This window comes from Salmo salar, chromosome ssa15 (assembly GCF_905237065.1).
Source record: "Salmo salar chromosome ssa15, Ssal_v3.1, whole genome shotgun sequence".
Classification (NCBI taxonomy): domain Eukaryota; kingdom Metazoa; phylum Chordata; class Actinopteri; order Salmoniformes; family Salmonidae; genus Salmo; species Salmo salar.
Window position 1 is genome coordinate 19,724,112 of NC_059456.1, and position 25,192 is coordinate 19,749,303.

At 49.1% G+C, this 25,192-nt stretch overlaps 2 protein-coding genes across 5 annotated transcripts in view; both read left to right on the forward strand.

The window, feature by feature from the left end:
- The first annotated feature begins 1,087 nt into the window (after positions 1-1,087).
- On the forward strand, positions 1,088-10,965 carry LOC106571033 (basic leucine zipper transcriptional factor ATF-like). The gene is made up of 3 exons (XM_014143666.2): positions 1,088-1,414; positions 2,623-2,727; positions 9,247-10,965. The coding sequence occupies exons 1-3, from the start codon at positions 1,346-1,348 to the stop codon at positions 9,466-9,468; spliced, it is 396 nt and encodes a 131-aa protein (XP_013999141.1). The 5' UTR covers positions 1,088-1,345; the 3' UTR covers positions 9,469-10,965.
- A 490-nt stretch (positions 10,966-11,455) lies between these two features.
- The window catches only part of LOC106571030 (feline leukemia virus subgroup C receptor-related protein 2), a 55,254-nt gene continuing 41,517 nt past the window's right edge, over positions 11,456-25,192 (forward strand). For 3 of the 4 annotated variants that reach the window (XR_006759132.1, XM_045695536.1, XM_045695537.1), the window contains exon 1: positions 11,460-12,593. Coding sequence is in view for 3 of the 4 variants with exons in the window: in XM_045695536.1 (XP_045551492.1) it covers positions 11,988-12,593 (606 nt within the window). In the remaining variant the exon portion in view is untranslated. Of the gene's footprint in view, positions 12,594-25,192 lie in introns of all 4 variants that reach the window. The other variant, XM_045695535.1, reaches the window with a different exon arrangement.

The following is a 25,192-nucleotide window of genomic DNA, read 5'->3' on the forward strand; positions in this document are numbered from 1 at the left end:
GAACACATGGAGGCCCCCCAAAGAAATGCCACCCCACACCATGACTGACCCACTGCCAAACCGGTCATGCTGGAGGATGTTGCTGGCAGCAGAACGTTCTCCACGGCGTCTCCAGACTCTGTCACGTCTGTCACATGTGCTCAGTGTGAACCTGCTTTCATCTGTGAAGAGCACAGGGCGCCAGTGGCGAATTTGCCAATCTTGGTGTTCTCTGGCAAATGCCAAACGTCCTGCACGGTGTTGGGCTGTAAGCACAACCCCCACCTGTGGACGTCGGGCCCTCATACCAGCCTCATGGAGTCTGTTTCTGACCGTTTGAGCAGACACATGCACATTTGTGGCCTGCTGGAGGTCATTTTGCAGGGCTCTGGCAGTGCTTCTCCTGCTCCTCCTTGCACAAAGGCGGAGGTAGCGGTCCTGCTGCTGGGTTGTTGCCCTCCTACGGCCTCCTCCACGTCTCCTGATGTACTGGCCTGTCTCCTGGTAGCGCCTCCATGCTCTGGACACTACGCTGACAGACACAGCAAACCTTCTTGCCACAGCTCGCGTTGATGTGCCATCCTGGATGAGCTGCACTACCTGAGCCACTTGTGTGGGTTGTAGACTCCGTCTCATGCTACCACTAGAGTGAAAGCACCGCCAGCATTCAAAAGTGACCAAAACATCAGCCAGGAAGCATAGGAACTGAGAAGTGGTCTGTGGTCCCCACCTGCAGAACCACTCCTTTATTGGGGGTGTCTTGCTAATTGCCTATAATTTCCACCTGTTGTCTATTCCATTTGCACAACAGCATGTGAAATTTATTGTCAATCAGTGTTGCTTCCTAAGTGGACAGTTTGATTTCACAGAAGTGTGATTGACTTGGAGTTACATTGTGTTGTTTAAGTGTTCCCTTTATTTTTTTGAGCAGTGTATATTCCCCCTGTAAATAGAAGAATGGACTTACTGTGGGGTTTACTTGGTAGTAGATATGCCCCCTATAGGTTGATACCGCTATGCAAACTTTCCAAGGGTCATGTGACTTCCAGTTCTGTGTCACTAACCCAGTTTTACCAGAAACCACATCAAACACTGGCTGCTAATTAGACAGTGTGTGTGTGTGTGTGTGTGTGTGTCAGTGAGTAAGAGAGGAAAGGAGGGCGGGAGAGTAATAGAAGAGAGAGAGAGAGAAAGAGTTCTTACTCATTAAGCGATCGACCAAGTTCAGCTAAGCCCACACTTTCTCTCTCTCTGCTGCACACACACACACACGCTCGCTCACACAGCGGTACACACACATCGATACAGACACAAACAGAAAGCAGAAGTGGAGAGAGGCTCTGGATTTGGGGCGACGTGGTTGGTTATGGCTCATGGTCCTGACAGTAATGATTCCAGTTATGCCAAGTCCCCTTCGCCAGCGAGCAGCAGGCAGGTACGGAGATCCTCTCTCTCTCTCCCCACCTTTCCTTTTCTCCCTTATTATTTTGTATTTTCTTTCACTGTTGTTGCAGTGTGTATTCAGTCAGGAAGTGTTATCATTAGGATATTAACACATAGACAGGTATCCTCTTCTGTCTGTCTGTCTGTCTGTCTGTCTGTCTGTCTGTCTGTCTGTCTGTCTGTCTGTCTGTCTGTCTCTGTGTCTCTGTCTAGACTGTCTGTCTCTGTGTCTCTGTCTCTCTCTCATAACATGTATTCGGTCATGAAGTGTTATCATTGGTATGTTGAGACATGGTAGATGATTGTTATTGTTTTGTACATCAGCTCGGATGGGGCATTATAATCACCTTTTCAATAACATATTGTTGAGGTTTCATACATCACCATCGCACGACTGGTCATTTAAGACAGGTTTGGGGTGCACGTTTTGTTTTTTGTCCCTGGCATTACACAGCTGATTCAAATAATGAACTCATCGTCAAGCTTTGATTATTTGATTCAGCTGTGTAGTGCTAGAGCAAAAAAACAAAAGGTGCATCCCTTGGGTTCCCCAGGACAGAGTCTGTGTTCTTCCATAGTGTTTAGATTTGGATTGGAATGTAGAATCATGTAGAATCACGTAGAATCATGGAGAATCATGTAGAATCATGTAGAATCACGCAGAATCGTGTAGAATCACATAGAATCACGTAGAATTGTGTAGAATCACGTAGAATCGTGTAGAATCATGTAGAATCACGTAGAATCACGTAGAATCACATTGAATCACGTAGAATCATGTAGAATCATGCATGACAACACTGAAGAGTTTTCTTGATGACAATGACTTTGTGTAGTTAGGTGTGGCCTGGGAATCAAGGCCGTTTGATGAGCTGATAGACACCTGCTGAGAAAGGATGGGTCGGGTGGGTCTGACTCGTCAGTTAACACATCACCTCAGATCACGCCTTGTTTCATGTCCTGATCGAGGTATCAGAACAGCTTTGTAGAAATGATGCGTCAGTCAAGTCATACATCAAAGAGATGTCTCATCCTAGAACTGTCTCAATATTGTTAAGCATGATTATACATTTTCAATCTACAATATCTACTGTATATATTGGAATGAACCTTAATACTCCACCCATTAGTGTAAGTTAGTTAAGGTGAGCAACAGTTAGCGTCCTGTCAGGAAGATGACTTCCCCGTGTCTCTCCCCAGGGCTCCTCAGACAACATAAAGAAAGTAATGAGAAGAGAAAAGAACCGTATCGCTGCCCAGAAGAGCAGGATGAGACAGACCCAGAAGGCAGACAGTCTACACCTGGTGAGGATGACTACCCACAATGCAACACACCGATGCATGCACCATGTCTGGCTATGAGTTAGGCTGACTACCCACAATGCAACACACCGATGCATGCACCATGTCTGGCTATGAGTTAGACTGACTACCCACAATGCAACACACCGATGCATGCACCATGTCTGTCTATGAGTTAGGCATGGCATGAGCAGTGAATCAATTGAGGATGATTATCCACAAGGCCTAATGTATGATATCATATCCCAGCACGACTGGATCTGGCATGAGCAATTTAGCAGTGAGTCAGTTGTGGCCTGAATGATAACAAATAAACATTTCACCCATACAGGAATCTTATAGTGTTTCAAAAAAGACTGTCTCCTTCTATAGCCTGGTCCCAGATCTGTTATATCCTCCTATAGTCTGGTCCCAGATCTGTTGTCTCCTTCTATAGCCTGGTCCCAGATCTGTTGTCTCATTCTATAGCCTGGTCCCAGATCGGTTGTCTCCTTCTATAGCCTGGTCCCAGATCTGTTGTCTCCTTCTATAGCCTGGTCCCAGATCGGTTGTCTCCTTCTATAGCCTGGTCCCAGATCTGTTGTCTCCTTCTATAGCCTGGTCCCAGATCTGTTTGTGCTCTTGCCAACTCCATTGCTCATGGTCAAGCAAAACAAGGAGTGGGCATGATAGCACAAACAGACTGGTACTCAGGCTACAAGTCAGTAACCGACTGGTTATGTAGTAATCAAACATTTTCAAGTCCTTCAAATCGCGGGGACCATTTCTCCAGTGAACTACCACGATAAGGCTGTGTTGTTGGGAATCTGTGTTGGTCTGTGTTGGTCTGTGTGAGATGATATTGACACGGTGCTGCTGATGGACCATGTGGCGATGTGTCATCATGGCTTCTGTTGGGCTCAACACTTGGGCTTGAGTCCCAGATAGCTCCTTACTCCCTATATGGTGCACTACTTATGATTCTGATAGCTACGAACTCTGGTCAAAAAATACGTGCACTGAATAGGGAATAGGGTGTCATTTGAGACGCCGCCGTGGCCAGATCTCTGCCTATGTGTTTGCTGTAGTGCTGAGAGTATTCATTATCACGTGTGGGCGTCAGCAACCCAGAGACCAGCACTAATGATTATTGCACTGAATATTAACATCAGAAATGGGTGTTTTTCCTCCTGTTTTTACCTAGAATTCTCCACCGTGACAGTAGTTCTCTGTAGTGGTAGGCTGGTAGGCTGGTAGCAATACGGCTCTACTCCAGTAGTTCTCTGTAGTGGTAGGCTGGTAGGCTGGTAGCAATACGGCTCTACTCCAGTAGTTCTCTGTAGTGGTAGGCTGGTAGGCTGGTAGCAATACGGCTCTACTCCAGTAGTTCTCTGTAGTGGTAGGCTGGTAGGCTGGTAGCAATACGGCTCTACTCCAGTAGTTCTCTGTAGTGGTAGGCTGGTAGGCTGGTAGCAATACGGCTCTACTCCAGTAGTTCTCTGTAGTGGTAGGCTGGTAGGCTGGTAGCAATACGGCTCTACTCCAGTAGTTCTCTGTAGTGGTAGGCTGGTAGGCTGGTTGCAATACGGCTCTACTCCAGTAGTTTTCTGCACCAGAGTAGCAGTAGCGATGTGGCACGTGACTGGAGGTACTTGAGGTATAGTCAAAGTGAAAAAGCACAGTCACTTTCATTTCAACGTCTCTTTCTGTTGATCGACTGGCTGGCTGCAGAGTCGAGGTTTTAGTCACTGCCTTTCACTACTGTCGCTTGGTACAGTCTAGTAGAGAACACCTATTTCCGTTTTTAGATGCTACAAATAAATGTAGCTTTAGCGGTTAGTGTTGCAGAAGAGAGGAGAGATTATAAATGGGATGCCATGCAGTTCAGCTGGGGACACTTTCTTCATAAGGTCTAGGGTGTCATGTCAAAATCAATGCATTTACAGTTGATAGAAGACACCCATTCAACTCTAACTATCGACAAAATATGTCTGTCATTTAATAGAATGTGGGTCGGATATAGTTTTTTACATTTTTCAGTGGTTTAGAAAGACAATAACATTGTCTGAGGTCCTCATGTACGTATGTAGATGTTCCATTACAGTGTGGGCCTGCACAGGGCCAGATGAGCTTTGCGTGTTCGTGGGTGACGATGGCCTTTTGCTCCCAGAGGTGTAGGAAGCTAAACAGGTTAGACAGAAATGTTCCACTTATTGGTTCCTCTAAAGGTCGAGAGAGGGCCAGGCTTAGAGGAGGGAAGATAGACAGTGTTAGACTGTGTAGTATTACTGTCAGAGACAGGTATTACTGTCAGAGAGACAGGCATTACTGTCAGAGACAGGCATTACTGTCAGAGACAGGCCTGGGTAAATCCCAGTGCTCACGTCACTTAGGCTATCAACCCACTGACACGGGTCCTTTACCAGAAATGACTGCCGTTCTCTCCCCTCCTGCCCACGGATTTCTACTATAGCTAATTTGAGAGAGAGAGAGAGAGAGAGAGAGAGAGAGAGAGAGAGAGAGACAGAGACACAGAAAGAGAGAGAGAGACTTCTGAATGACTTCTACTAAGGAAACCTGTCACAGTGAGGGAAATTGAACTTCCTGTTTATCAAGCAAGTTGAAGTAACCATACAACCACAGAATACGCTGAGCCAACACTGGCGTGTCCCCCCCCCTCATGCTCTAGTAAGGCCTTGGGCTGAGCCAATACTGGTCTGTCCCCCACCATGCTCTGGTGAGGTCTGGGCTGAGCCAACACTGGTCTGTCACCCCTCATGCTCTAGTGAGGTCTGGGCTGAGCCAACACTGGTCTGTCCCCCATCATGCTCTAGTGAGGTCTGGGCTGAGCCAACACTGGTCTGTCACCCCTCATGCTCTGGTGAGGTCTGGGCTGAGCCAACACTGGTCTGTCACCCCTCATGCTCTGGTGAGGCCTTGGGCTGAGCCAACACATGGATAAGGCTCACAGAACTAGACCAGGTGGGATGGTTTACAGATAATGTAATCACACAGACTGGACACAGACCAACCACCATCACCCACTTCAATCACACAGACCAACCACCATCACCCACATCCTAGGTTTCCACATTGACACTGAAATGCCATTTCTGTGAAAAGAAATTGGAAGATCTCTTTTAAAAAATTGGGGATCTCTTTTACAGTTTTAAACTTGTTTTAAAACGCTAAGAAAACAAATGTCATGTTTTTTTCTAGGTCTAAACTCTCAGTTATAAACACTTTTGTAATCACTAGCTTGGATGGTACTCAAATCAAACAGGTCTCTGCATATACATATTTAGGGGTATGGTTAGATGATAGGCTTTCTTTAAAAAAACATGTTACTGAATTGGGAAAAAAGCTCAAATTCAAGATAGGGTTCCTTTACAGAAACAGGGCTTGTCTGTCCTCCGTAAATAGAAAACAAATTGTGCAGGCTACTTTTATGTCCGTTTTAGATTATGGTGATATTATCTATATGCATTCATCAGCAAACACAGTAAAACCACTGGATGCTATTGACCATTGTACCATTTACCACTCAGGTTTATCACGGGTGATAGTTACAAAACTCATCACTGTGTCCTATATCAACATGTGGGTTGGGCCTCTCTATCTGTGAGGCGAGAGCAACATGCTCTCTTGTTTATTTATAAAGCGCTTCTTTTAAAACTACCTCCATATATATCATCATTCATTTCCACTAGATATACTAATTTTAAAACCAGATCACAGATGTGGATTACATTAGAGACTCCTGCGGTCTCCACAGAGTTGGGTAGGACTGCCTTTAGTTCCTTTGCACCTTATTTATGGAACAAACTGCAGATCCAACTTAAGTTAAACACTCTGGTGTCCCTTGCCCATTTCAAAAATGTTATGGAGGATCAATATGATGTTGTCTGTGATTGTTTCTGTTGAATTGTGTCTTTGTTTTGTATGTTTGAAATGTTCTTGTCTGTATGCCTAAAACTGTACATGTCAACATGTTTACACAGGGCACAGCCGTAAAAGAGAGCCAGGTCTCAGTCTGTTTTCCCTGTTAAAATAAAGATTTAAAAATAGATAATTTGTTGACAAATGAATGAAATTGTCTGGGGATTTCTTTTCTTTGAAGTTACAGAGCTACAGACTGATGATGCATCGGTTGTTTAAAAAAAAACAAGGTCGATGTCCGTGCCCCCGCGGAAATCTAATTAGCATAATACAAAAATCCCCATAAAAATCTGTCAGTTTAAACTAGAGGTATCTTTTTTGTTGTTGTTGTATTGGAATCGTTTCAATCCACCACATCCGCCTATGTCGCACTTCCACATCTGCAGTGAAAGGTGACGGAGCTAGAGCAATGTTTGTCAGACCATGAGACATCCAGAAAATTGGTCTTCTCACAAAATCGTATGTAGCGTTTCGAATGGAAAGATGAGACTCTCACGAACACAATGGTGTTCTCTGTTTTGCTCTACGTCTCGGGTCCCGTCTGAAGTCGGTACAGCCGATCTGCCAACTTCTGTCTGTAGCGTCCCAACACTTTGAGCTACCACGCTCATATGACCCCTCTGTGGAAAGGTGAGGCTCTCAGGAACACGTACATGTTGGTTTTGCTCTAAGACATCCTCAGGCCTCACCAGACTTGTCTGAAGGTCCCTTGGTACCAGTAGAAAAAAATGAATGGAAGTATATATGGAAACTGGTCCCTGTAATAAAAAATAAAAAAGGGGGGTTAAATACATGTAAAAAGGACAAATAAATGTTTTTATCAAATCGGTTTTTCTATATTTTTGGGGGATACTTTCAGGGGTCTTAAAATTCTAAATCAAATAGCAAAATGATCCTTGGTGTGACCTTCTTAAAACATCTTATGGCTTGAATCCCGTTAGCGGGATCGATATGAGGACAGCCAGTGAAAGTGCACGGCGGCAAATTCCAAACAAAACAAATCTCATAATTAAAATTTCTCAAACATACAAGTATTATACACCATTTTAAAGATAAGATTCTCGTTAATCTAACCACAGTGTCCGATTTCAAAAAGGCTTTACGGCGAAAGCAAAACATTAGATTATGTTAGGACAGCACCTAAACAAGAAAAACCACACAGACCATTTTCCAAGCAAGGAGAGGCGTCACAAAAACCAGAAATACAGCTAAAATTAATTACTAACCTTTGATGATCTTCATCAGATGACACTCCCAGGACACAATGTTACAAAATACATGTATGTTTTGTTCGATAAAGTTCATATTTATAACCATAAACCCCATTTTACATTGGCGCGTGATGTTCAGAAAATGAATTCCCACCAAAACCTCCAGTGAATGAGCACATCAATTTACAAAAATACTCATCATAAACGTTGACAAAATTTACAACAGTTATTGAAAGAATTATAGATATACTACTCCTTAATTTAATGCAACCGCTGTGTCAGATTTTAAAATAGCTTTTCGGCGAAAGCACATTTTTCAATATTCTGAGTACAGAGCTCAGCCATCAAAGCAAGCTATACAGTTACCCGCCAAGTTCTGGAGTCAACTAAACTCAGAATTAGTATTATAAATCTTCCCTTACTTTGCTGATCTTCGTCGGAATGCACTCCCAGGACTCCTACTTCCACAAGAAATGTTATTTTTGTTCGAAATACTCCATATTTATGTCCAAATACCTCCGTTTTGTTCGCACATTCAGTTCACTATCTAAAGGCATAATGCGTGAGCGTAAAACCAGAGACAAAAAGTAAAATAGTTCCATTACCGTTCGTAGAAACATGTCAAACGATGTTTACAATCAATCCTTAGGGTCTTTTTAACATAAAACGTCGATAATATTCCAACCGGACAATAGCGTATTCATTACAGAATAAAAAGAAGGAACGGCGCGCCAAATGTGCCTGCGCAGTAAACAACTCACTGCTCCCAGGCAGTCCACTGATTGACTGAACTCCTATTCTCTGCCCAGTAATAGTAGACGGATGAAACAAGTTTCTAAAGGCTGTTGACAGCCAATGGAAGCCTTAGGAAGTGCAAAATGACCACACAGACACTGTAGTTTGAACAGGGATTAGATAGAAAAACTACAAGTCACTTCCTGGTTGGATTTTTTCTCAGGTTTTTGCCTGCCATATGAGTTCTGTTATACTCACAGACATCATTCAAGCACGTTTAGAATCTTCAGAGTGTTTTCTATCCAAATATACTAATAATATGCATATCTTAGTTTCTGGGAGTGAGTAGCAGGCTGTTTACTCTGGGCACGTCAGTCATCCAAGCGACTCAATACTGCCATCATCCATAAGAAGTTAAAACCATTATATATAGCTTACTAGAACACCCCTCTGACTGTTTAGTTCCAAAAAGAAGGGCTTAAATACATGTATAAAAAAACATGTTTCCTGATCTTATATTTTTGGAGGTGACTTACTGTAAAGCAGGCTGAGTTACTGTAAAGCAGGCTGGGTTACTGTAAAGCACTTTTGATACCTAGTGATGTAAAGCAGCATTTCTACATACATTTGATTGATTGATTCGTTTCTGTGGTTTCAGGAGAGTGAGAACCTAGAGAAGGAGAACGCAGCTCTGAGGAAGGAGGTGAAGAGACTAACAGAAGAGGCCAAGTATCTCTCCTCCGTCCTGACTACCCATGAGCCTCTCTGCACCGGCCTGGCCCCTCAGACGACCCATGACCTTCTGTACTCCCCCCACCACCACGGGAGCAGTGCCTTCCACCACCAGCACAGTATTGCTGTGTCTCACTACCAGCACTGATAACCACAGATCAACAAGGGGGACTGGAGAGAAGCTGGAGAAGTTTAGTGACCTTGGTACACTATGGCACCCTATTTCCTTAGTAGTGCACTACTTTTTACCAGATGTGTCAAAAAGTCGTGTACTATATAGAGCCACTTGAACAGAATGGGTAGAGTATGGAGTAAAGACTGGCGTTTGAAACGGCACAGAACAAGCAGCAATTAGGAATGGTTTCTTGGTGTAAAATAACAGATTTTCTTATTTTGAAAAGATGACAAAAGGCAGTTTGATATAAAATGACTTCCAAACCCATCTCTATGACGTGACTGTAGAATCAATCAATGCATCGACAATGCAAATAGTCCATATCTAACTGTAGGACAGAAAACCAACATGATCGCGATACCAGACCAGTTTTTGGAAATGTTTCTTGTCCTCTATTCATACAATGATGAATGATAAAAATGATTCAGTTTTATGTTGTTTTTTTTTTATTTATTTTTTTATCTTTCGTATATAACCTTTGATCCCTTCAATCTTGGAGGTTACAGTGTTTTTGTGCATTGCTCTTGTGTCAGTTGTAGATTTTACCTTTTTAAATATTTGAAGTAACGCTGAACTGTATCACTGTTCCTACATTTTTCAACAGTTTTGTTATTTTAGTGTTTATTGGCCTAAAAAAGAAAAAGTGTAATAGTGCAATTGTTTTACTGGAAATACTCAGGATACAATCCCACATCGTAGACGATAACAACAGGCTATTTGTGATGGAGGTCGAAGGGTATTTGATAAATTGTGCTTTAATGACTCCAGTAATGTTGAAAATATTCTTGTCGAAAAACAAACAATGCTGCTTTTCTATTTTGATACCAACAAAAAATGTATTATCTGCATCATGTAAAGTGCTATATCTCTGACAACCAGACAATCACTTTGATAACGAAATCATCATGTTAATCTATCTGGTCGCTAGGTGGCGCTGTGTACCTATAAGTAACCTTTAAGTAACGGTAAGGTACGGTAAAGCATTGTCTCTATTGTTAATCTATGTGGTCGCTAGGTGGCGCTGTGTACCTATAAGTAACGGTAAGGTACGGTAAAGCATTGTCTCTATTGTTAATCTATGTGGTCGCTAGGTGGCGCTGTGTACCTATAAGGTACTCTATTGTTAATCTATGTGGTCGCTAGGTGGCGCTGTGTACCTATAAGGTACTCTATTGTTAATCTATATGGTCGCTAGGTGGCGCTGTGTACCTATAAGTAAAGGTAAGGTACGGTAAAGCATCGTATGCTCCAATATGAATGTTTCTCTAATTGCACTGAGACAGGACAGCACTGAGACAGGACTTACACTGTCTTTAGTTTACCATAAGTAGTATTGTGATTGTACTTTTAAAAATATATATATTTTCTGTTTTATTGAAACGTTTTTTTTTTTATTTGTTTTAATAAATATATATATATGTTGTCTTACTGTACATTTAGAAATAAAGTTAACGGAAGAAAAAAAAACAAATAGTGAAGTTGAGATGTGAGCCTCATGTTTTTAGGCCAAGGCTTACATTTTCATGTGAAATGTTTTGTTGTTGCATTGTGGAGAAGGAACCTGGAAGTCAGCATTTCGTTGGACGTGTAAACCACGTGTATGCTGTGCGTACGAGTCGACTAATGAAACGTGAAAGTAACACGATCAATTATATTGTAATTCCAGAACCATATTCTATTATATTCTCGGGTCAGTGCTTTGAATATGTGTGTTGTGTAACTTATGCCACCAACAACAAAAACAGCATTTTGGCATTGATAGTGGAATAATTTAGTCTGTAATTTTAGTTTGTAGAATATATATATATATATAAAATATTACAGACTAAATGATTCCACTATCAATGCCAAAATTGTATTTTTCTATGTATATATGAGGGCGGGGGAGCCAGTGCCACATTTCAACACAGACGGCGGTGAGGGGGGTCAGTGTGAAGGGGGTCACTGTGAAGGGGGGCTGTATGAGGGTGTCACTATGAGGGGGTCGGCACCACGTGGTGACGTAAAACCGGCCTTTACATTGGACAATTGATACTTCGCGCGTCAATACGCGTTATTTTCAGCCATTTTTCGGTGTAAATAGTTGTGTATGTTGAGTTTGAAGTGCTTGTGAAAGCAGGCTAGTGTTTTGTCAACTCCAGCCCACTAGGAAGTGAAGCTGTGTAGGCTAACTCGTAATGTAGCTAGGCTGTCTTCAAAAAAAACCTTTACACGAATTTCGAATCATTTCCTGGTTTCTCTAACTAACTTTCATTTTTATCTCAGGGAATGTATTTTCTTTAAACGACTTTTTTGTTTGTTATACTAACGTGGCAATAATAAGTAGAAGCTGGTGTGATTTTTGTAGTTTTATCCGCGAGCTTGGTTTTCTATCTTGGCGCTGTCACAGATAAAGTTAGTCAGGCTACTCTGACCTCTCACTAAAATGTAACACAAATACGTGTCCTGTATCGTAGTCACCAGCACGTCGTTGAATCAACGTCAACTACATTATGAGCAGCGGAAAACCCTCCTTGGTTATTAATGGCGAAATCAACGATAATGAAAATGTGTCGGATTTGGAAAAAAATAAAATGATGTTGTCTCCCGGTGACGGAGAGGAGACGCGCACCGATAACAATATACATCTCAACCGGAACGGAGACGATACAACCCAAACCATCAAACTATATAAACGGCGATGGTTCATCGTGTTGCTATTCAGCTCGTATTCTCTCTGTAACTCTTTCCAATGGATCCAGTACGGAAGCATCAACAACATTTTCATGAGGTTTTACGGTGTCGAGTCTTTCACTATAGATTGGATGTCTATGATATACATGTTGACTTACATTCCCTTCATATTCCCGGTCACCTGGTTACTGGATAAGAAAGGTCTCCGTATTATTGCGCTGGTGGCTACGGCCATGAATTGTACGGGGACTTGGATCAAGGTGACAAGCGTGAGACCGGATTTGTTTGCGGTGACCATGCTCGGACAGTTCTGCTGTTCCCTTGCGCAGGTATTTATCCTCGGGATGCCGTCGAAGATCGCCTCGGTGTGGTTCGGATCGGAGGAAGTGTCCACCGCTTGTTCCATCGGGGTCTTTGGAAACCAGGTATGTTATCTAGTCCAAGGTCCAATAAGTTTAAAAAAAAGAAGAAAAAAAAAGTAATTGCTAATATAGCCATTTGATTATGCAATTACAATTTGATGTGTTATTGATTTTGTCAGTTATCTGAATGTCTATTTGACCCAGTTGCGTAATTACGCATGACTCCCAAGCCACTGGTCAGTTGGTTATCTCTCATCCTCGGCCCTCAAAGGTGAAAGGTCAGTGTCATCATACATAGTGTCTTCAGAGAGTCTTCACACCCCTTCGACTTTTTCCACATTTTGTTGTGTTTTACAGCCTGAATTTAAAATGGATTAAATTGAGATCTTGTGTTACTGGTTTACACACAATAACCTCATAATGTCAAAGTGGAATTATGTTTTTAGAAATGTTTACAAATTAATTGAAAATGAAAAACTGAAATGTCTTGACTTAATAGGTATTCAACCCCTTTTTTATGGCAAACCTAAATAAATTCAGGAGTAAAAATGTGCTTAACAATTTCACATAATAAGTTGCATGGACTCACTGTGTGCAATAATAGTGTTTAATATGATTTTGTAATGACTACCTCATCTCTGTACCCCACACATACAATTTATCTGTAAGGTCCTTCTGTCCAGCGATGACTTCTGTCGAGCAGTGAATTTCAAACACAGATTCAACCACAAAGACCAGGGAGGTTTTCCAATGCCTCGCAAAGAAGGGCACCTATTGGCACCTATTGGTAGATGGGTAAAAATAAAAAAGCAGACATTGAATATCCCTTTGAAGGTATTTTTTTATATATATATTTTTTAACCCCTTTTTCTCCCCAATTTCGTGGTATCCAATTGGTAGTTACAGTCAGTGGTGTAAAGTACTTAAGTAAAAATACTTTAAAGTACTACTTAAGTAGTTTTTGTGGTATCTGTACTTTACTATTTATATTTTTGACTACTTTTACTTCACTACATTCCTAAAGAAAATAAGGTAGTTTTTACTCCATACATTTTCCATGACACCCAACGTACTGTTGGGTGTCATGGAAAATGTATGGAGTAAAAACTACCTTATTTTCTTTAGGAATGTAGTGAAGTAAAAGTAGTCAAAAATATACATTTCTAATGCTTAGCAGGACAGGAAAATTGTCCAATTCACCCACTTATCAAGATAACACGCGGTCATCCCTACTGCCTCTGCTCTGGCAGACTCACTAAACACATGCATCATTTGTAAATGAGGACTGAGTGTTGGAGTGTGTCCCTCTGACTATCTGTAAATTAAAAACACAAAAACAAGAGAATGGTGCCATCTGGTTTGCTTAATATAAGGACTTTGAAATTATTTATACTTTTGATACTTAAGTATATTTAGAACCAAATACTTTGACTTTTACTCAAGTAGTATTTTACTGGGTGACTTACTTGAGTAACTTTCTATTAAGGTGTCTATACTTTTACTCAAGTATGAAAAATTGGGTACTTTTTCCACCATTGGTTAGTCTTGTCTCAGCTCTGCAACTCCCGTACGGACTCGGGAGAGGCGAAGTTCGAGAGCCGTGCATCCTCCGAAACACAACCCAGCCAAGCCGCACTGCTTCTTGACACAATGCCCGCTTAACCCGGAAGCCAGCCACACCAATGTGTCGGAGGAAACACCGTACACCTGGCGACCGTGTCCGCGTGCATTGCGCCCGGCCCATCACAGGAGTCGCTAGTGCGCGACGGGACAAGAACATCCCTGTCGGCCAAACCCTCTCCTAACCCGGACGATGCTGGGCCAATTGTGCGCCGCCCCATGGGTCTTCCGAACGCGGCCAGCTGAAACAGTGCCTGGACTCGAACCAGGATCTCTAGTGGCACAGCTAAACTAAGGATGGATCAACAACATTGTAGTTACTCCACAATACTAACCTAACTGACAGGGTGAAAGTTAAAATAAAAATATTCCAAAACATGCATCCTGTTTGCAAGAAGGCACACCACTAGGCTACCTGGGGTGGCGTTGGACTAGTAACTGAAAGGTTGCAAGATCGAATCCCCGAACTGACAAGGTAAAAATGTCGTTCTGCCCCTGAACAAGGCTGTTCCTAGGCCGTCATTGAAAATAAGAATTTGTTCTTAACTGACTTGCCCAGTTAAATAAAGCTTAAATAAATAAATAAAACTGCAAAAATGTGGCAATAAATTAACTTTATGTCCTGAAATCAAAGTGTTCTGTTTGGGGCAAATCCAACACATCACTGAGTACCACTCTTCATATTTTCAAGCATGGTGTTGGCTGCATCATGTTATGGGTATTCTTGTCATCGGAAGGGACTTGTGAGTTTTTTTAATGATAAGAAACGGAATAGAGCTAAGCACAGGCAAAACTCTAGACGGAAACCTGGTTCAGTCTGCTTTCCATCAGACCCTGGGAGATGAATTCACCTTTCAGCAGGATAATAACCTAAAACACAAGGCCAAATCTACACTGAAGTTGATTGCCAAGACAACATTGAATGTTCCTGAGTTGCCTAGTTACAGTTTTGACTTAAAATCACCTTGTAAATCTATGGCAAGATTTGAAAATGGCTGCCTAGAAATGATCAAAAACCAACTTCACATAGCTTGAAATCGTCGGCAACATTTTCATGCGTTTCTACAACATCGATGAGCTAGCCCTCGATTGGTTATGATCTACTCCCTGTCTTACATCAAATCTAACTTTATTTGTCGCATGCGCTGAGTACAACAATTGTAGACCTTACTGTGAAATGCTTACTTACAAGCCCTTAACTCTTCTTGAATTGCACTGTTGGTTAAGAAAATATTTACCAAGTAGACTAAAGTAAAAAGTAATAGTAAAAAGTAACACAATAAGAATAACAATAACGTGGATATATACAGGGTTTACCGGTACTGAGTCAGCGTGCAGGGGTACAGGCTAGTTGAGGTACATGTAGGTAGGGGTGAAGTGACTATGCATAGATAATAAACGAGTAGCAGCAGTGTACAAAGGGGGTTGGGGGGGGCAAATGTAAATAGTCCGGTGACGATTGTATTAATTGTTCAGCAGTCTTATGGCTTGGGGGTAGAAGCTGTTGAGGAGCCTTTTGGTCCTAGACTTGGCGCTCCGGTACCACTTGCCGCACGGTAGCAGAGAACACAGTCTATAACTTGGGTGACTGAAGTCTCTGACAATTTTATGTCTTTCCTGTGACATCACCTATTATATAGGTCCTGGATGGCAGGAAGCTTGGCTCCAGTGATGCACTATGCCGTACACACTACCCTCTGTAGCGCCTTACGGTCAGATGCCGTACAGTTGCCATACTAGCTGGTGTTGCAACCGGTCAGGATGATCTCGATTAGAGGTCGACCGTCTATGATTTTTCAATGCCGATACCGATTATTGGAGGACCAAAAAAAGCCGATACCGATTAATCGGCCGATCGGCTAAATTGATTTTGTTCATGTATTATATTAAGTTAAAATAAGTGTTCATTCAGTATTGTTGTAATTGTCATTATTACAAAAAAAAATAAAAATAATAATAATGTAAAAAAAAATAGACCGATTTAATCGGTATCGGCTTTTTTGGCCCTCCAATAATCGGTATCGATAACGGCGCTGAAAAATCATAATCGGTCGACCTCTAGTCAGAACATAGAGATTTGTAGAGGAATACAAATATCTGGGTGTCCTCTTGGACAATAAGCTTCAGTGGACTAAATGTACAGACCTGATCTACAAAAAGAGCCAACAGAGACTGTACTTTTCAAAAAGCTGGGATCTTTTAATGTTGACTGTACAAATCTTTCATTGAGAGTATTTGAACTTGTTGTATTGTTTGTGGGTTTGGCAATGCCACTTTCAGCCAGACAAGCATTCTGAGAAGGATTATCACCACAGCAAGCAAGGTAAATGTGACTCCGGCTGCGTTTACTTTTGACCAATCACATCAGATCTTTTGACATCAGATTTTTTTTTCAGAGCTCATTCATCTGATTGGTCAAAATACCAATTTAGTGAAAACAAATATCAGATTTGGGCTGCCTGTCTAAATGCAGCATTAGTATCCCTGGCAGTCTGCTACTCTAGTTGACATATTCCTGTTTTCTCTGAAGCCTCCGGTCCGTGAGGCTGGGCAGGTGTTCCTCTGAAGCAGCCTCCAGTTCGTGAGGTTGGGCAGGTGTTTTCTCTGAAGCCTCCGGTTCGTGAGGCTGGGCAGGTGTTCGTCTGAAGCCTCCTCCGGTCCGTCAGGTTGGGCAGGTGTTCCTCTGAAGCCTCCTCCGGTCCGTGAGGTTGGGCAGGTGTTCCTCTGAAGCCTCCGGTCCGTGAGGCTGGGCAGGTGTTTTCTCTGAAGCCTCCGGTCCGTGAGGCTGGGCAGGTGTTTCTCTGAAGCCTCCAGTCCGTGAGGCTGGGCAGGTGTTTTCTCTGAAGCCTCCGGTTCGTGAGGCTGGGCAGGTTTTTTCTCTGAAGCCTCCGGTCCGTGAGGCTGGGCAGGTGTTCCTCTGAAGCCTCCTCCAGTCCGTGAGGCTGGGCAGGTGTTCCTCTGAAGCAGCCTCCGGTCCTTGAGGCTGGGCAGGTGTTTCTCTGAAGCCTCCGGTCCGTGAGGCTGGGCAGGTGTTCCTCGGAAGCCACCGGTCCGTGAGGCTGGGCAGGTGTTCCTCTGAAGCAGCCTCCGGTCCGTGAGTCTGGGCAGGTGTTCCTCTGAATCCTCCAGTCCGTGAGGCTGGGCAGGTGTTCCTCTGAAGCCTCCGGTCCGTGAGGCTGGGCAGGTGTTCCTCTGAAGCCTCCAGTCCGTGAGGCTGGGCAGGTGTTCCTCTGAAGCCTCCGGTCCGTGAGGCTGGGCAGGTGTTCCTCTGAAGCAGCCTCCGGTCCGTGAGGCTGGGCAGGTGTTCCTCTGAAGCCTCCGGTCCGTGAGGCTGGGCAGGTGTTCCTCTGAAGCAGCTTCCGGACGGTGAGGCTGGGCAGGTGTTCCTCTGAAGCAGCCTCCGGTCCGTGAGGCTGGCAGGTGTTCCTCTGAAGCAGCCTCCGGTCCGTGAGGCTGGGCAGGTGTTTCTCTGAAGCCTCCTCCAGTCCGTGAGGCTGGGCAGGTGTTCCTCTGAAGCCTCCGGTCCGTCAGGCTGGGCAGGTGTTCCTCGGAAGCCACCGGTCCGTGAGGCTGGGCAGGTGTTCCTCTGAAGCAGCCTCCGGTCCGTGAGTCTGGGCAGGTGTTCCTCTGAATCCTCCGGTCTGTGAGGCTGGGCAGGTGTTCCTCTGAAGCCTCCGGTCCGTGAGGCTGGGCAGGTGTTCCTCTGAAGCAGCCTCCGGTCCTTGAGGCTGGGCAGGTGTTCCTCTGAATCCTCCGGTCCGTGAGGCTGGGCAGGTGTTCCTCTGAATCCTCCGGTCCGTGATGCTGGGCAGGTGTTCCTCTGAAGCCTCCGGTCTGTGAGGCTGGGCAGGTGTTCCTCTGAAGCAGCCTCCGGTCCGTGAGGCTGGGCAGGTGTTCCTCTGAAGCCTCCGGTCCGTGAGGCTGGGCAGGTGTTTTCTCTGAAGCCTCCGGTCCGTGAGGCTGGGCAGGTGTTCCTCTGAAGCAGCCTCCAGTTTGTGAGGCTGGGCAGGTGTTTTCTCTGAAGCCTCCAGTCCGTGAGGCTGGGCAGGTGTTTCTCTGAAGCCTCCGGTCCGTGAGGCTGGGCAGGTGTTCCTCTGAAGCAGCCTCCGGTCCGTGAGGCTGGGCAGGTGTTCCTCTGAAGCCTCCGGTCCGTGAGGCTGGGCAGGTGTTTCTCTGAAGCCTCCAGTCCGTGAGGCTGGGCAGGTGTTCCTCTGAATCCTCCTCCGGTCCGTGAGGCTGGGCAGGTTTTCCTCTGAAGCAGCCTCCGGTCCATGAGGCTGGGCAGGTGTTCCTCTGAAGCCTCCGCGTCCGTGAGGCTGGGCAGGTGTTCCTCTGAAGCATCCTCCGGTCCTTGAGGCTGGGCAGGTGTTTTCTCTGAAGCCTCCGGTCCGTGAGGCTGGTCAGGTGTTCCTCTGAATCCTCCTCCGGTCCGTGAGGCTGGGCAGGTGTTCCTCTGAAGCAGCCTCCGGTCCGTGAGTCTGGGCAGGTGTTCCTCTGAAGCAGCCTCCGGTCCTTGAGGCTGGGCAGGTGTTCCTCTGAAGCCTCCGGTCCGTGAGGCTGGGCAGGTGTTCCTCTGAAGCCTCCGGTCCGTGAGGCTGGGCAGGTGTTCCTCTGAAGCCTCCGGTCCGTGAGGCTGGGCAGGTGTTCCTCTGAAGCAGCCTCCGGTCCGTGAGGCTGGGCAGGTGTTCCTCTGAAGCCTCCGGTCCGTGAGGCTGGGCAGGTGTTCTCTCTGAAGCCTCCGGTCCGTGAGGCTGGGCAGGTGTTCCTCTGAAGCAGCCTCCGGTCCGTGAGGCTGGGCAGGTGTTCTCTCTGAAGCCTCCGGTCCGTGAGGCTGGGCAGGTGTTTCTCTGAAGCCTCCGGTCCGTGAGGCTGGGCAGGTGTTCCTCTGAAGCAGCCTCCAGTTCGTGAGCCTGGGCAGGTGTTCCTCTGAAGCCACCTCCAGTCCGTGAGGCTGGGCAGGTGTTCCTCTGAAGCAGCCTCCGGTCCTTGAGGCTGGGCAGGTGTTTCTCTGAAGCCTCCGGTCCGTGAGGCTGGGCAGGTGTTCCTCGGAAGCCACCTGTCCGTGAGGCTGGGCAGGTGTTCCTCTGAAGCAGCCTCCGGTCCGTGAGGCTGGGCAGGTGTTCCTCTGAATCCTCCAGTCCGTGAGGCTGGGCAGGTGTTCCTCTGAAGCCTCCGGTCCGTGAGGCTGGGCAGGTGTTCCTCTGAAGCATTCTCCGGTCCGTGAGGCTGGGCAGGTGTTTTCTCTGAAGCCTCCGGTCCGTGAGGCTGGTCAGGTGTTCCTCTGAATCCTCCTCCGGTCCGTGAGGCTGGGCAGGTGTTCCTCTGAAGCAGCCTCCGGTCCGTGAGTCTGGGCAGGTGTTCCTCTGAATCCTCCAGTCCGTGAGGCTGGGCAGGTGTTCCTCTGAAGCCTCCGGTCCGTGAGGCTGGGCAGGTGTTCCTCTGAAGCAGCCTCCGGTCTGTGAGGCTGGGCAGGTGTTCCTCTGAAGCAGCCTCCGGTCCTTGAGGCTGGGCAGGTGTTCCTCTGAATCCTCCGGTCCGTGAGGCTGGGCAGGTGTTCCTCTGAATCCTCCGGTCCGTGATGCTGGGCAGGTGTTCCTCTGAAGCCTCCGGTCCGTGAGGCTGGGCAGGTGTTCCTCTGAAGCAGCCTCCGGTCCGTGAGGCTGGGCAGGTGTTCCTCTGAAGCCTCCGGTCCGTGAGGCTGGGCAGGTGTTTTCTCTGAAGCCTCCGGTCCGTGAGGCTGGGCAGGTGTTCCTCTGAAGCAGCCTCCAGTTCGTGAGGCTGGGCAGGTGTTTTCTCTGAAGCCTCCAGTCCGTGAGGCTGGGCAGGTGTTCCTCTGAAGCCTCCGGTCCGTGAGGCTGGGCAGGTGTTCCTCTGAAGCAGCCTCCGGTTCGTGAGCCTGGGCAGGTGTTCCTCTGAAGCCTCCTCCAGTCCGTGAGGCTGGGCAGGTGTTCCTCTGAAGCCCTCCGGTCCTTGAGGCTGGGCAGGTGTTCCTCTGAAGCCTCCGGTCCGTGAGGCTGGGCAGGTGTTCCTCGGAAGCCACCTGTCCGTGAGGCTGGGCAGGTGTTCCTCTGAAGCAGCCTCCGGTCCGTGAGTCTGGGCAGGTGTTCCTCTGAATCCTCCAGTCCGTGAGGCTGGGCAGGTGTTCCTCTGAAGCCTCCGGTCCGTGAGGCTGGGCAGGTGTTCCTCTGAAGCATTCTCCGGTCCGTGAGGCTGGGCAGGTGTTTTCTCTGAAGCCTCCGGTCCGTGAGGCTGGTCAGGTGTTCCTCTGAATCCTCCTCCGGTCCGTGAGGCTGGGCAGGTGTTCCTCTGAAGCAGCCTCCGGTCCGTGAGGCTGGGCAGGTGTTCCTCTGAAGCAGCCTCCGGTCCTTGAGGCTGGGCAGGTGTTCCTCTGAATCCTCCGGTCCGTGAGGCTGGGCAGGTGTTCCTCTGAATCCTCCGGTCCGTGATGCTGGGCAGGTGTTCCTCTGAAGCCTCCGGTCCGTGAGTCTGGGCAGGTGTTCCTCTGAAGCAGCCTCCGGTCCGTGAGGCTGGGCAGGTGTTCCTCTGAAGCCTCCGGTCCGTGAGGCTGGGCAGGTGTTCTCTCTGAAGCCTCCGGTCCGTGAGGCTGGGCAGGTGTTCCTCTGAAGCAGCCTCCAGTTTGTGAGGCTGGGCAGGTGTTTTCTCTGAAGCCTCCAGTCCGTGAGGCTGGGCAGGTGTTTCTCTGAAGCAGCCTCCGGTCTGTGAGGCTGGGCAGGTGTTCCTCTGAAGCAGCCTCCGGTCCTTGAGGCTGGGCAGGTGTTCCTCTGAATCCTCCGGTCCGTGAGGCTGGGCAGGTGTTCCTCTGAATCCTCCGGTCCGTGATGCTGGGCAGGTGTTCCTCTGAAGCCTCCGGTCTGTGAGGCTGGGCAGGTGTTCCTCTGAAGCAGCCTCCGGTCCGTGAGGCTGGGCAGGTGTTCCTCTGAAGCCTCCGGTCCGTGAGGCTGGGCAGGTGTTTTCTCTGAAGCCTCCGGTCCGTGAGGCTGGGCAGGTGTTCCTCTGAAGCAGCCTCCAGTTTGTGAGGCTGGGCAGGTGTTTTCTCTGAAGCCTCCAGTCCGTGAGGCTGGGCAGGTGTTTCTCTGAAGCCTCCGGTCCGTGAGGCTGGGCAGGTGTTCCTCTGAAGCAGCCTCCGGTCCTTGAGGCTGGGCAGGTGTTTCTCTGAAGCCTCCGGTCCGTGAGGCTGGGCAGGTGTTCCTCGGAAGCCACCTGTCCGTGAGGCTGGGCAGGTGTTCCTCTGAAGCAGCCTCCGGTCCGTGAGTCTGGGCAGGTGTTCCTCTGAATCCTCCAGTCCGTGAGGCTGGGCAGGTGTTCCTCTGAAGCCTCCGGTCCGTGAGGCTGGGCAGGTGTTCCTCTGAAGCCTCCAGTCTGTGAGGCTGGGCAGGTGTTCCTCTGAAGCCTCCGGTCCGTGAGGCTGGGCAGGTGTTCCTCTGAAGCAGCCTCCGGTCCGTGAGGCTGGGCAGGTGTTCCTCTGAAGCCTCCGGTCCGTGAGGCTGGGCAGGTGTTCCTCTGAAGCAGCTTCCGGACGGTGAGGCTGGGCAGGTGTTCCTCTGAAGCAGCCTCCGGTCCGTGAGGCTGGGCAGGTGTTCCTCTGAAGCAGCCTCCAGTTCGTGAGCCTGGGCAGGTGTTCCTCTGAAGCCTCCTCCAGTCCGTGAGGCTGGGCAGGTGTTCCTCTGAAGCAGCCTCCGGTCCGTGAGTCTGGGCAGGTGTTCCTCTGAATCCTCCGGTCTGTGAGGCTGGGCAGGTGTTCCTCTGAAGCCTCCGGTCCGTGAGGCTGGGCAGGTGTTCCTCGGAAGCAGCCTCCGGTCATTGAGGCTGGGCAGGTGTTCCTCTGAATCCTCCGGTCCGTGAGGCTGGGCAGGTGTTCCTCTGAATCCTCCGGTCCGTGATGCTGGGCAGGTGTTCCTCTGAAGCCTCCGGTCTGTGAGGCTGGGCAGGTGTTCCTCTGAAGCAGCCTCCGGTCCGTGAGGCTGGGCAGGTGTTCCTCTGAAGCCTCCGGTCCGTGAGGCTGGGCAGGTGTTTTCTCTGAAGCCTCCGGTCCGTGAGGCTGGGCAGGTGTTCCTCTGAAGCAGCCTCCAGTTTGTGAGGCTGGGCAGGTGTTTTCTCTGAAGCCTCCAGTCCGTGAGGCTGGGCAGGTGTTTCTCTGAAGCCTCCGGTCCGTGAGGCTGGGCAGGTGTTCCTCTGAAGCAGCCTCCGGTCCGTGAGGCTGGGCAGGTGTTCCTCTGAAGCCTCCGGTCCGTGAGGCTGGGCAGGTGTTCCTCTGAAGCCTCCAGTCCGTGAGACTGGGCAGGTGTTCCTCTGAATCCTCCTCCGGTCCGTGAGGCTGGGCAGGTGTTCCTCTGAAGCAGCCTCAGGTCCATGAGGCTGGGCAGGTGTTCCTCTGAAGCCTCCGGTCCGTGAGGCTGGGCAGGTGTTCCTCTGAAGCATTCTCCTGGTCCGTGAGGCTGGGCAGGTGTTTTCTCTGAAGCCTCCGGTCCGTGAGGCTGGTCAGGTGTTCCTCTGAATCCTCCTCCGGTCCGTGAGGCTGGGCAGGTGTTCCTCTGAAGCAGCCTCCGGTCTGTGAGGCTGGGCAGGTGTTCCTCTGAAGCAGCCTCCGGTCCTTGAGGCTGGGCAGGTGTTCCTCTGAATCCTCCGGTCCGTGAGGCTGGGCAGGTGTTCCTCTGAATCCTCCGGTCCGTGATGCTGGGCAGGTGTTCCTCTGAAGCCTCCGGTCTGTGAGGCTGGGCAGGTGTTCCTCTGAAGCAGCCTCCGGTCCGTGAGGCTGGGCAGGTGTTCCTCTGAAGCCTCCGGTCCGTGAGGCTGGGCAGGTGTTTTCTCTGAAGCCTCCGGTCCGTGAGGCTGGGCAGGTGTTCCTCTGAAGCAGCCTCCAGTTTGTGAGGCTGGGCAGGTGTTTTCTCTGAAGCCTCCAGTCCGTGAGGCTGGGCAGGTGTTTCTCTGAAGCCTCCGGTCCGTGAGGCTGGGCAGGTGTTCCTCTGAAGCAGCCTCCAGTTCGTGAGCCTGGGCAGGTGTTCCTCTGAAGCCTCCTCCAGTCCGTGAGGCTGGGCAGGTGTTCCTCTGAAGCAGCCTCCGGTCCTTGAGGCTGGGCAGGTGTTTCTCTGAAGCCTCCGGTCCGTGAGGCTGGGCAGGTGTTCCTCGGAAGCCACCTGTCCGTGAGGCTGGGCAGGTGTTCCTCTGAAGCAGCCTCCGGTCCGTGAGTCTGGGCAGGTGTTCCTCTGAATCCTCCAGTCCGTGAGGCTGGGCAGGTGTTCCTCTGAAGCCTCCGGTCCGTGAGGCTGGGCAGGTGTTCCTCTGAAGCATTCTCCGGTCCGTGAGGCTGGGCAGGTGTTTTCTCTGAAGCCTCCGGTCCGTGAGGCTGGTCAGGTGTTCCTCTGAATCCTCCTCCGGTCCGTGAGGCTGGGCAGGTGTTCCTCTGAAGCAGCCTCCGGTCTGTGAGGCTGGGCAGGTGTTCCTCTGAAGCAGCCTCCGGTCCTTGAGGCTGGGCAGGTGTTCCTCTGAATCCTCCGGTCCGTGAGGCTGGGCAGGTGTTCCTCTGAATCCTCCGGTCCGTGATGCTGGGCAGGTGTTCCTCTGAAGCCTCCGGTCTGTGAGGCTGGGCAGGTGTTCCTCTGAAGCAGCCTCCGGTCCGTGAGGCTGGGCAGGTGTTCCTCTGAAGCCTCCGGTCCGTGAGGCTGGGCAGGTGTTTTCTCTGAAGCCTCCGGTCCGTGAGGCTGGGCAGGTGTTCCTCTGAAGCAGCCTCCAGTTTGTGAGGCTGGGCAGGTGTTTTCTCTGAAGCCTCCAGTCCGTGAGGCTGGGCAGGTGTTTCTCTGAAGCCTCCGGTCCGTGAGGCTGGGCAGGTGTTCCTCTGAAGCAGTCTCCAGTTCGTGAGCCAGGGCAGGTGTTCCTCTGAAGCCTCCTCCAGTCCGTGAGGCTGGGCAGGTGTTCCTCTGAAGCAGCCTCCGGTCCTTGAGGCTGGGCAGGTGTTTCTCTGAAGCCTCCGGTCCGTGAGGCTGGGCAGGTGTTCCTCGGAAGCCACCTGTCCGTGAGGCTGGGCAGGTGTTCCTCTGAAGCAGCCTCCGGTCCGTGAGTCTGGGCAGGTGTTCCTCTGAATCCTCCAGTCCGTGAGGCTGGGCAGGTGTTCCTCTGAAGCCTCCGGTCCGTGAGGCTGGGCAGGTGTTCCTCTGAAGCCTCCAGTCTGTGAGGCTGGGCAGGTGTTCCTCTGAAGCCTCCGGTCCGTGAGTCTGGGCAGGTGTTCCTCTGAAGCAGCCTCCGGTCCGTGAGGCTGGGCAGGTGTTCCTCTGAAGCCTCCGGTCCGTGAGGCTGGGCAGGTGTTCCTCTGAAGCAGCTTCCGGACGGTGAGGCTGGGCAGGTGTTCCTCTGAAGCAGCCTCCAGTTCGTGAGCCTGGGCAGGTGTTCCTCTGAAGCCTCCTCCAGTCCGTGAGGCTGGGCAGGTGTTCCTCTGAAGCAGCCTCCGGTCCTTGAGGCTGGGCAGGTGTTTCTCTGAAGCCTCCGGTCCGTGAGGCTGGGCAGGTGTTCCTCGGAAGCCACCTGTCCGTGAGGCTGGGCAGGTGTTCCTCTGAAGCAGCCTCCGGTCCGTGAGTCTGGGCAGGTGTTCCTCTGAATCCTCCAGTCCGTGAGGCTGGGCAGGTGTTCCTCTGAAGCCTCCGGTCCGTGAGGCTGGGCAGGTGTTCCTCTGAAGCCTCCAGTCTGTGAGGCTGGGCAGGTGTTCCTCTGAAGCCTCCGGTCCGTGAGGCTGGGCAGGTGTTCCTCTGAAGCAGCCTCCGGTCCGTGAGGCTGGGCAGGTGTTCCTCTGAAGCCTCCGGTCCGTGAGGCTGGGCAGGTGTTCCTCTGAAGCAGCTGCCGGACGGTGAGGCTGGGCAGGTGTTCCTCTGAAGCAGCCTCCGGTCCGTGAGGCTGGCAGGTGTTCCTCTGAAGCAGCCTCCGGTCCGTGAGACTGGGCAGGTGTTTCTCTGAAGCCTCCTCCAGTCCGTGAGGCTGGGCAGGTGTTCCTCTGAAGCCTCCGGTCCGTCAGGCTGAGCAGGTGTTCCTCGGAA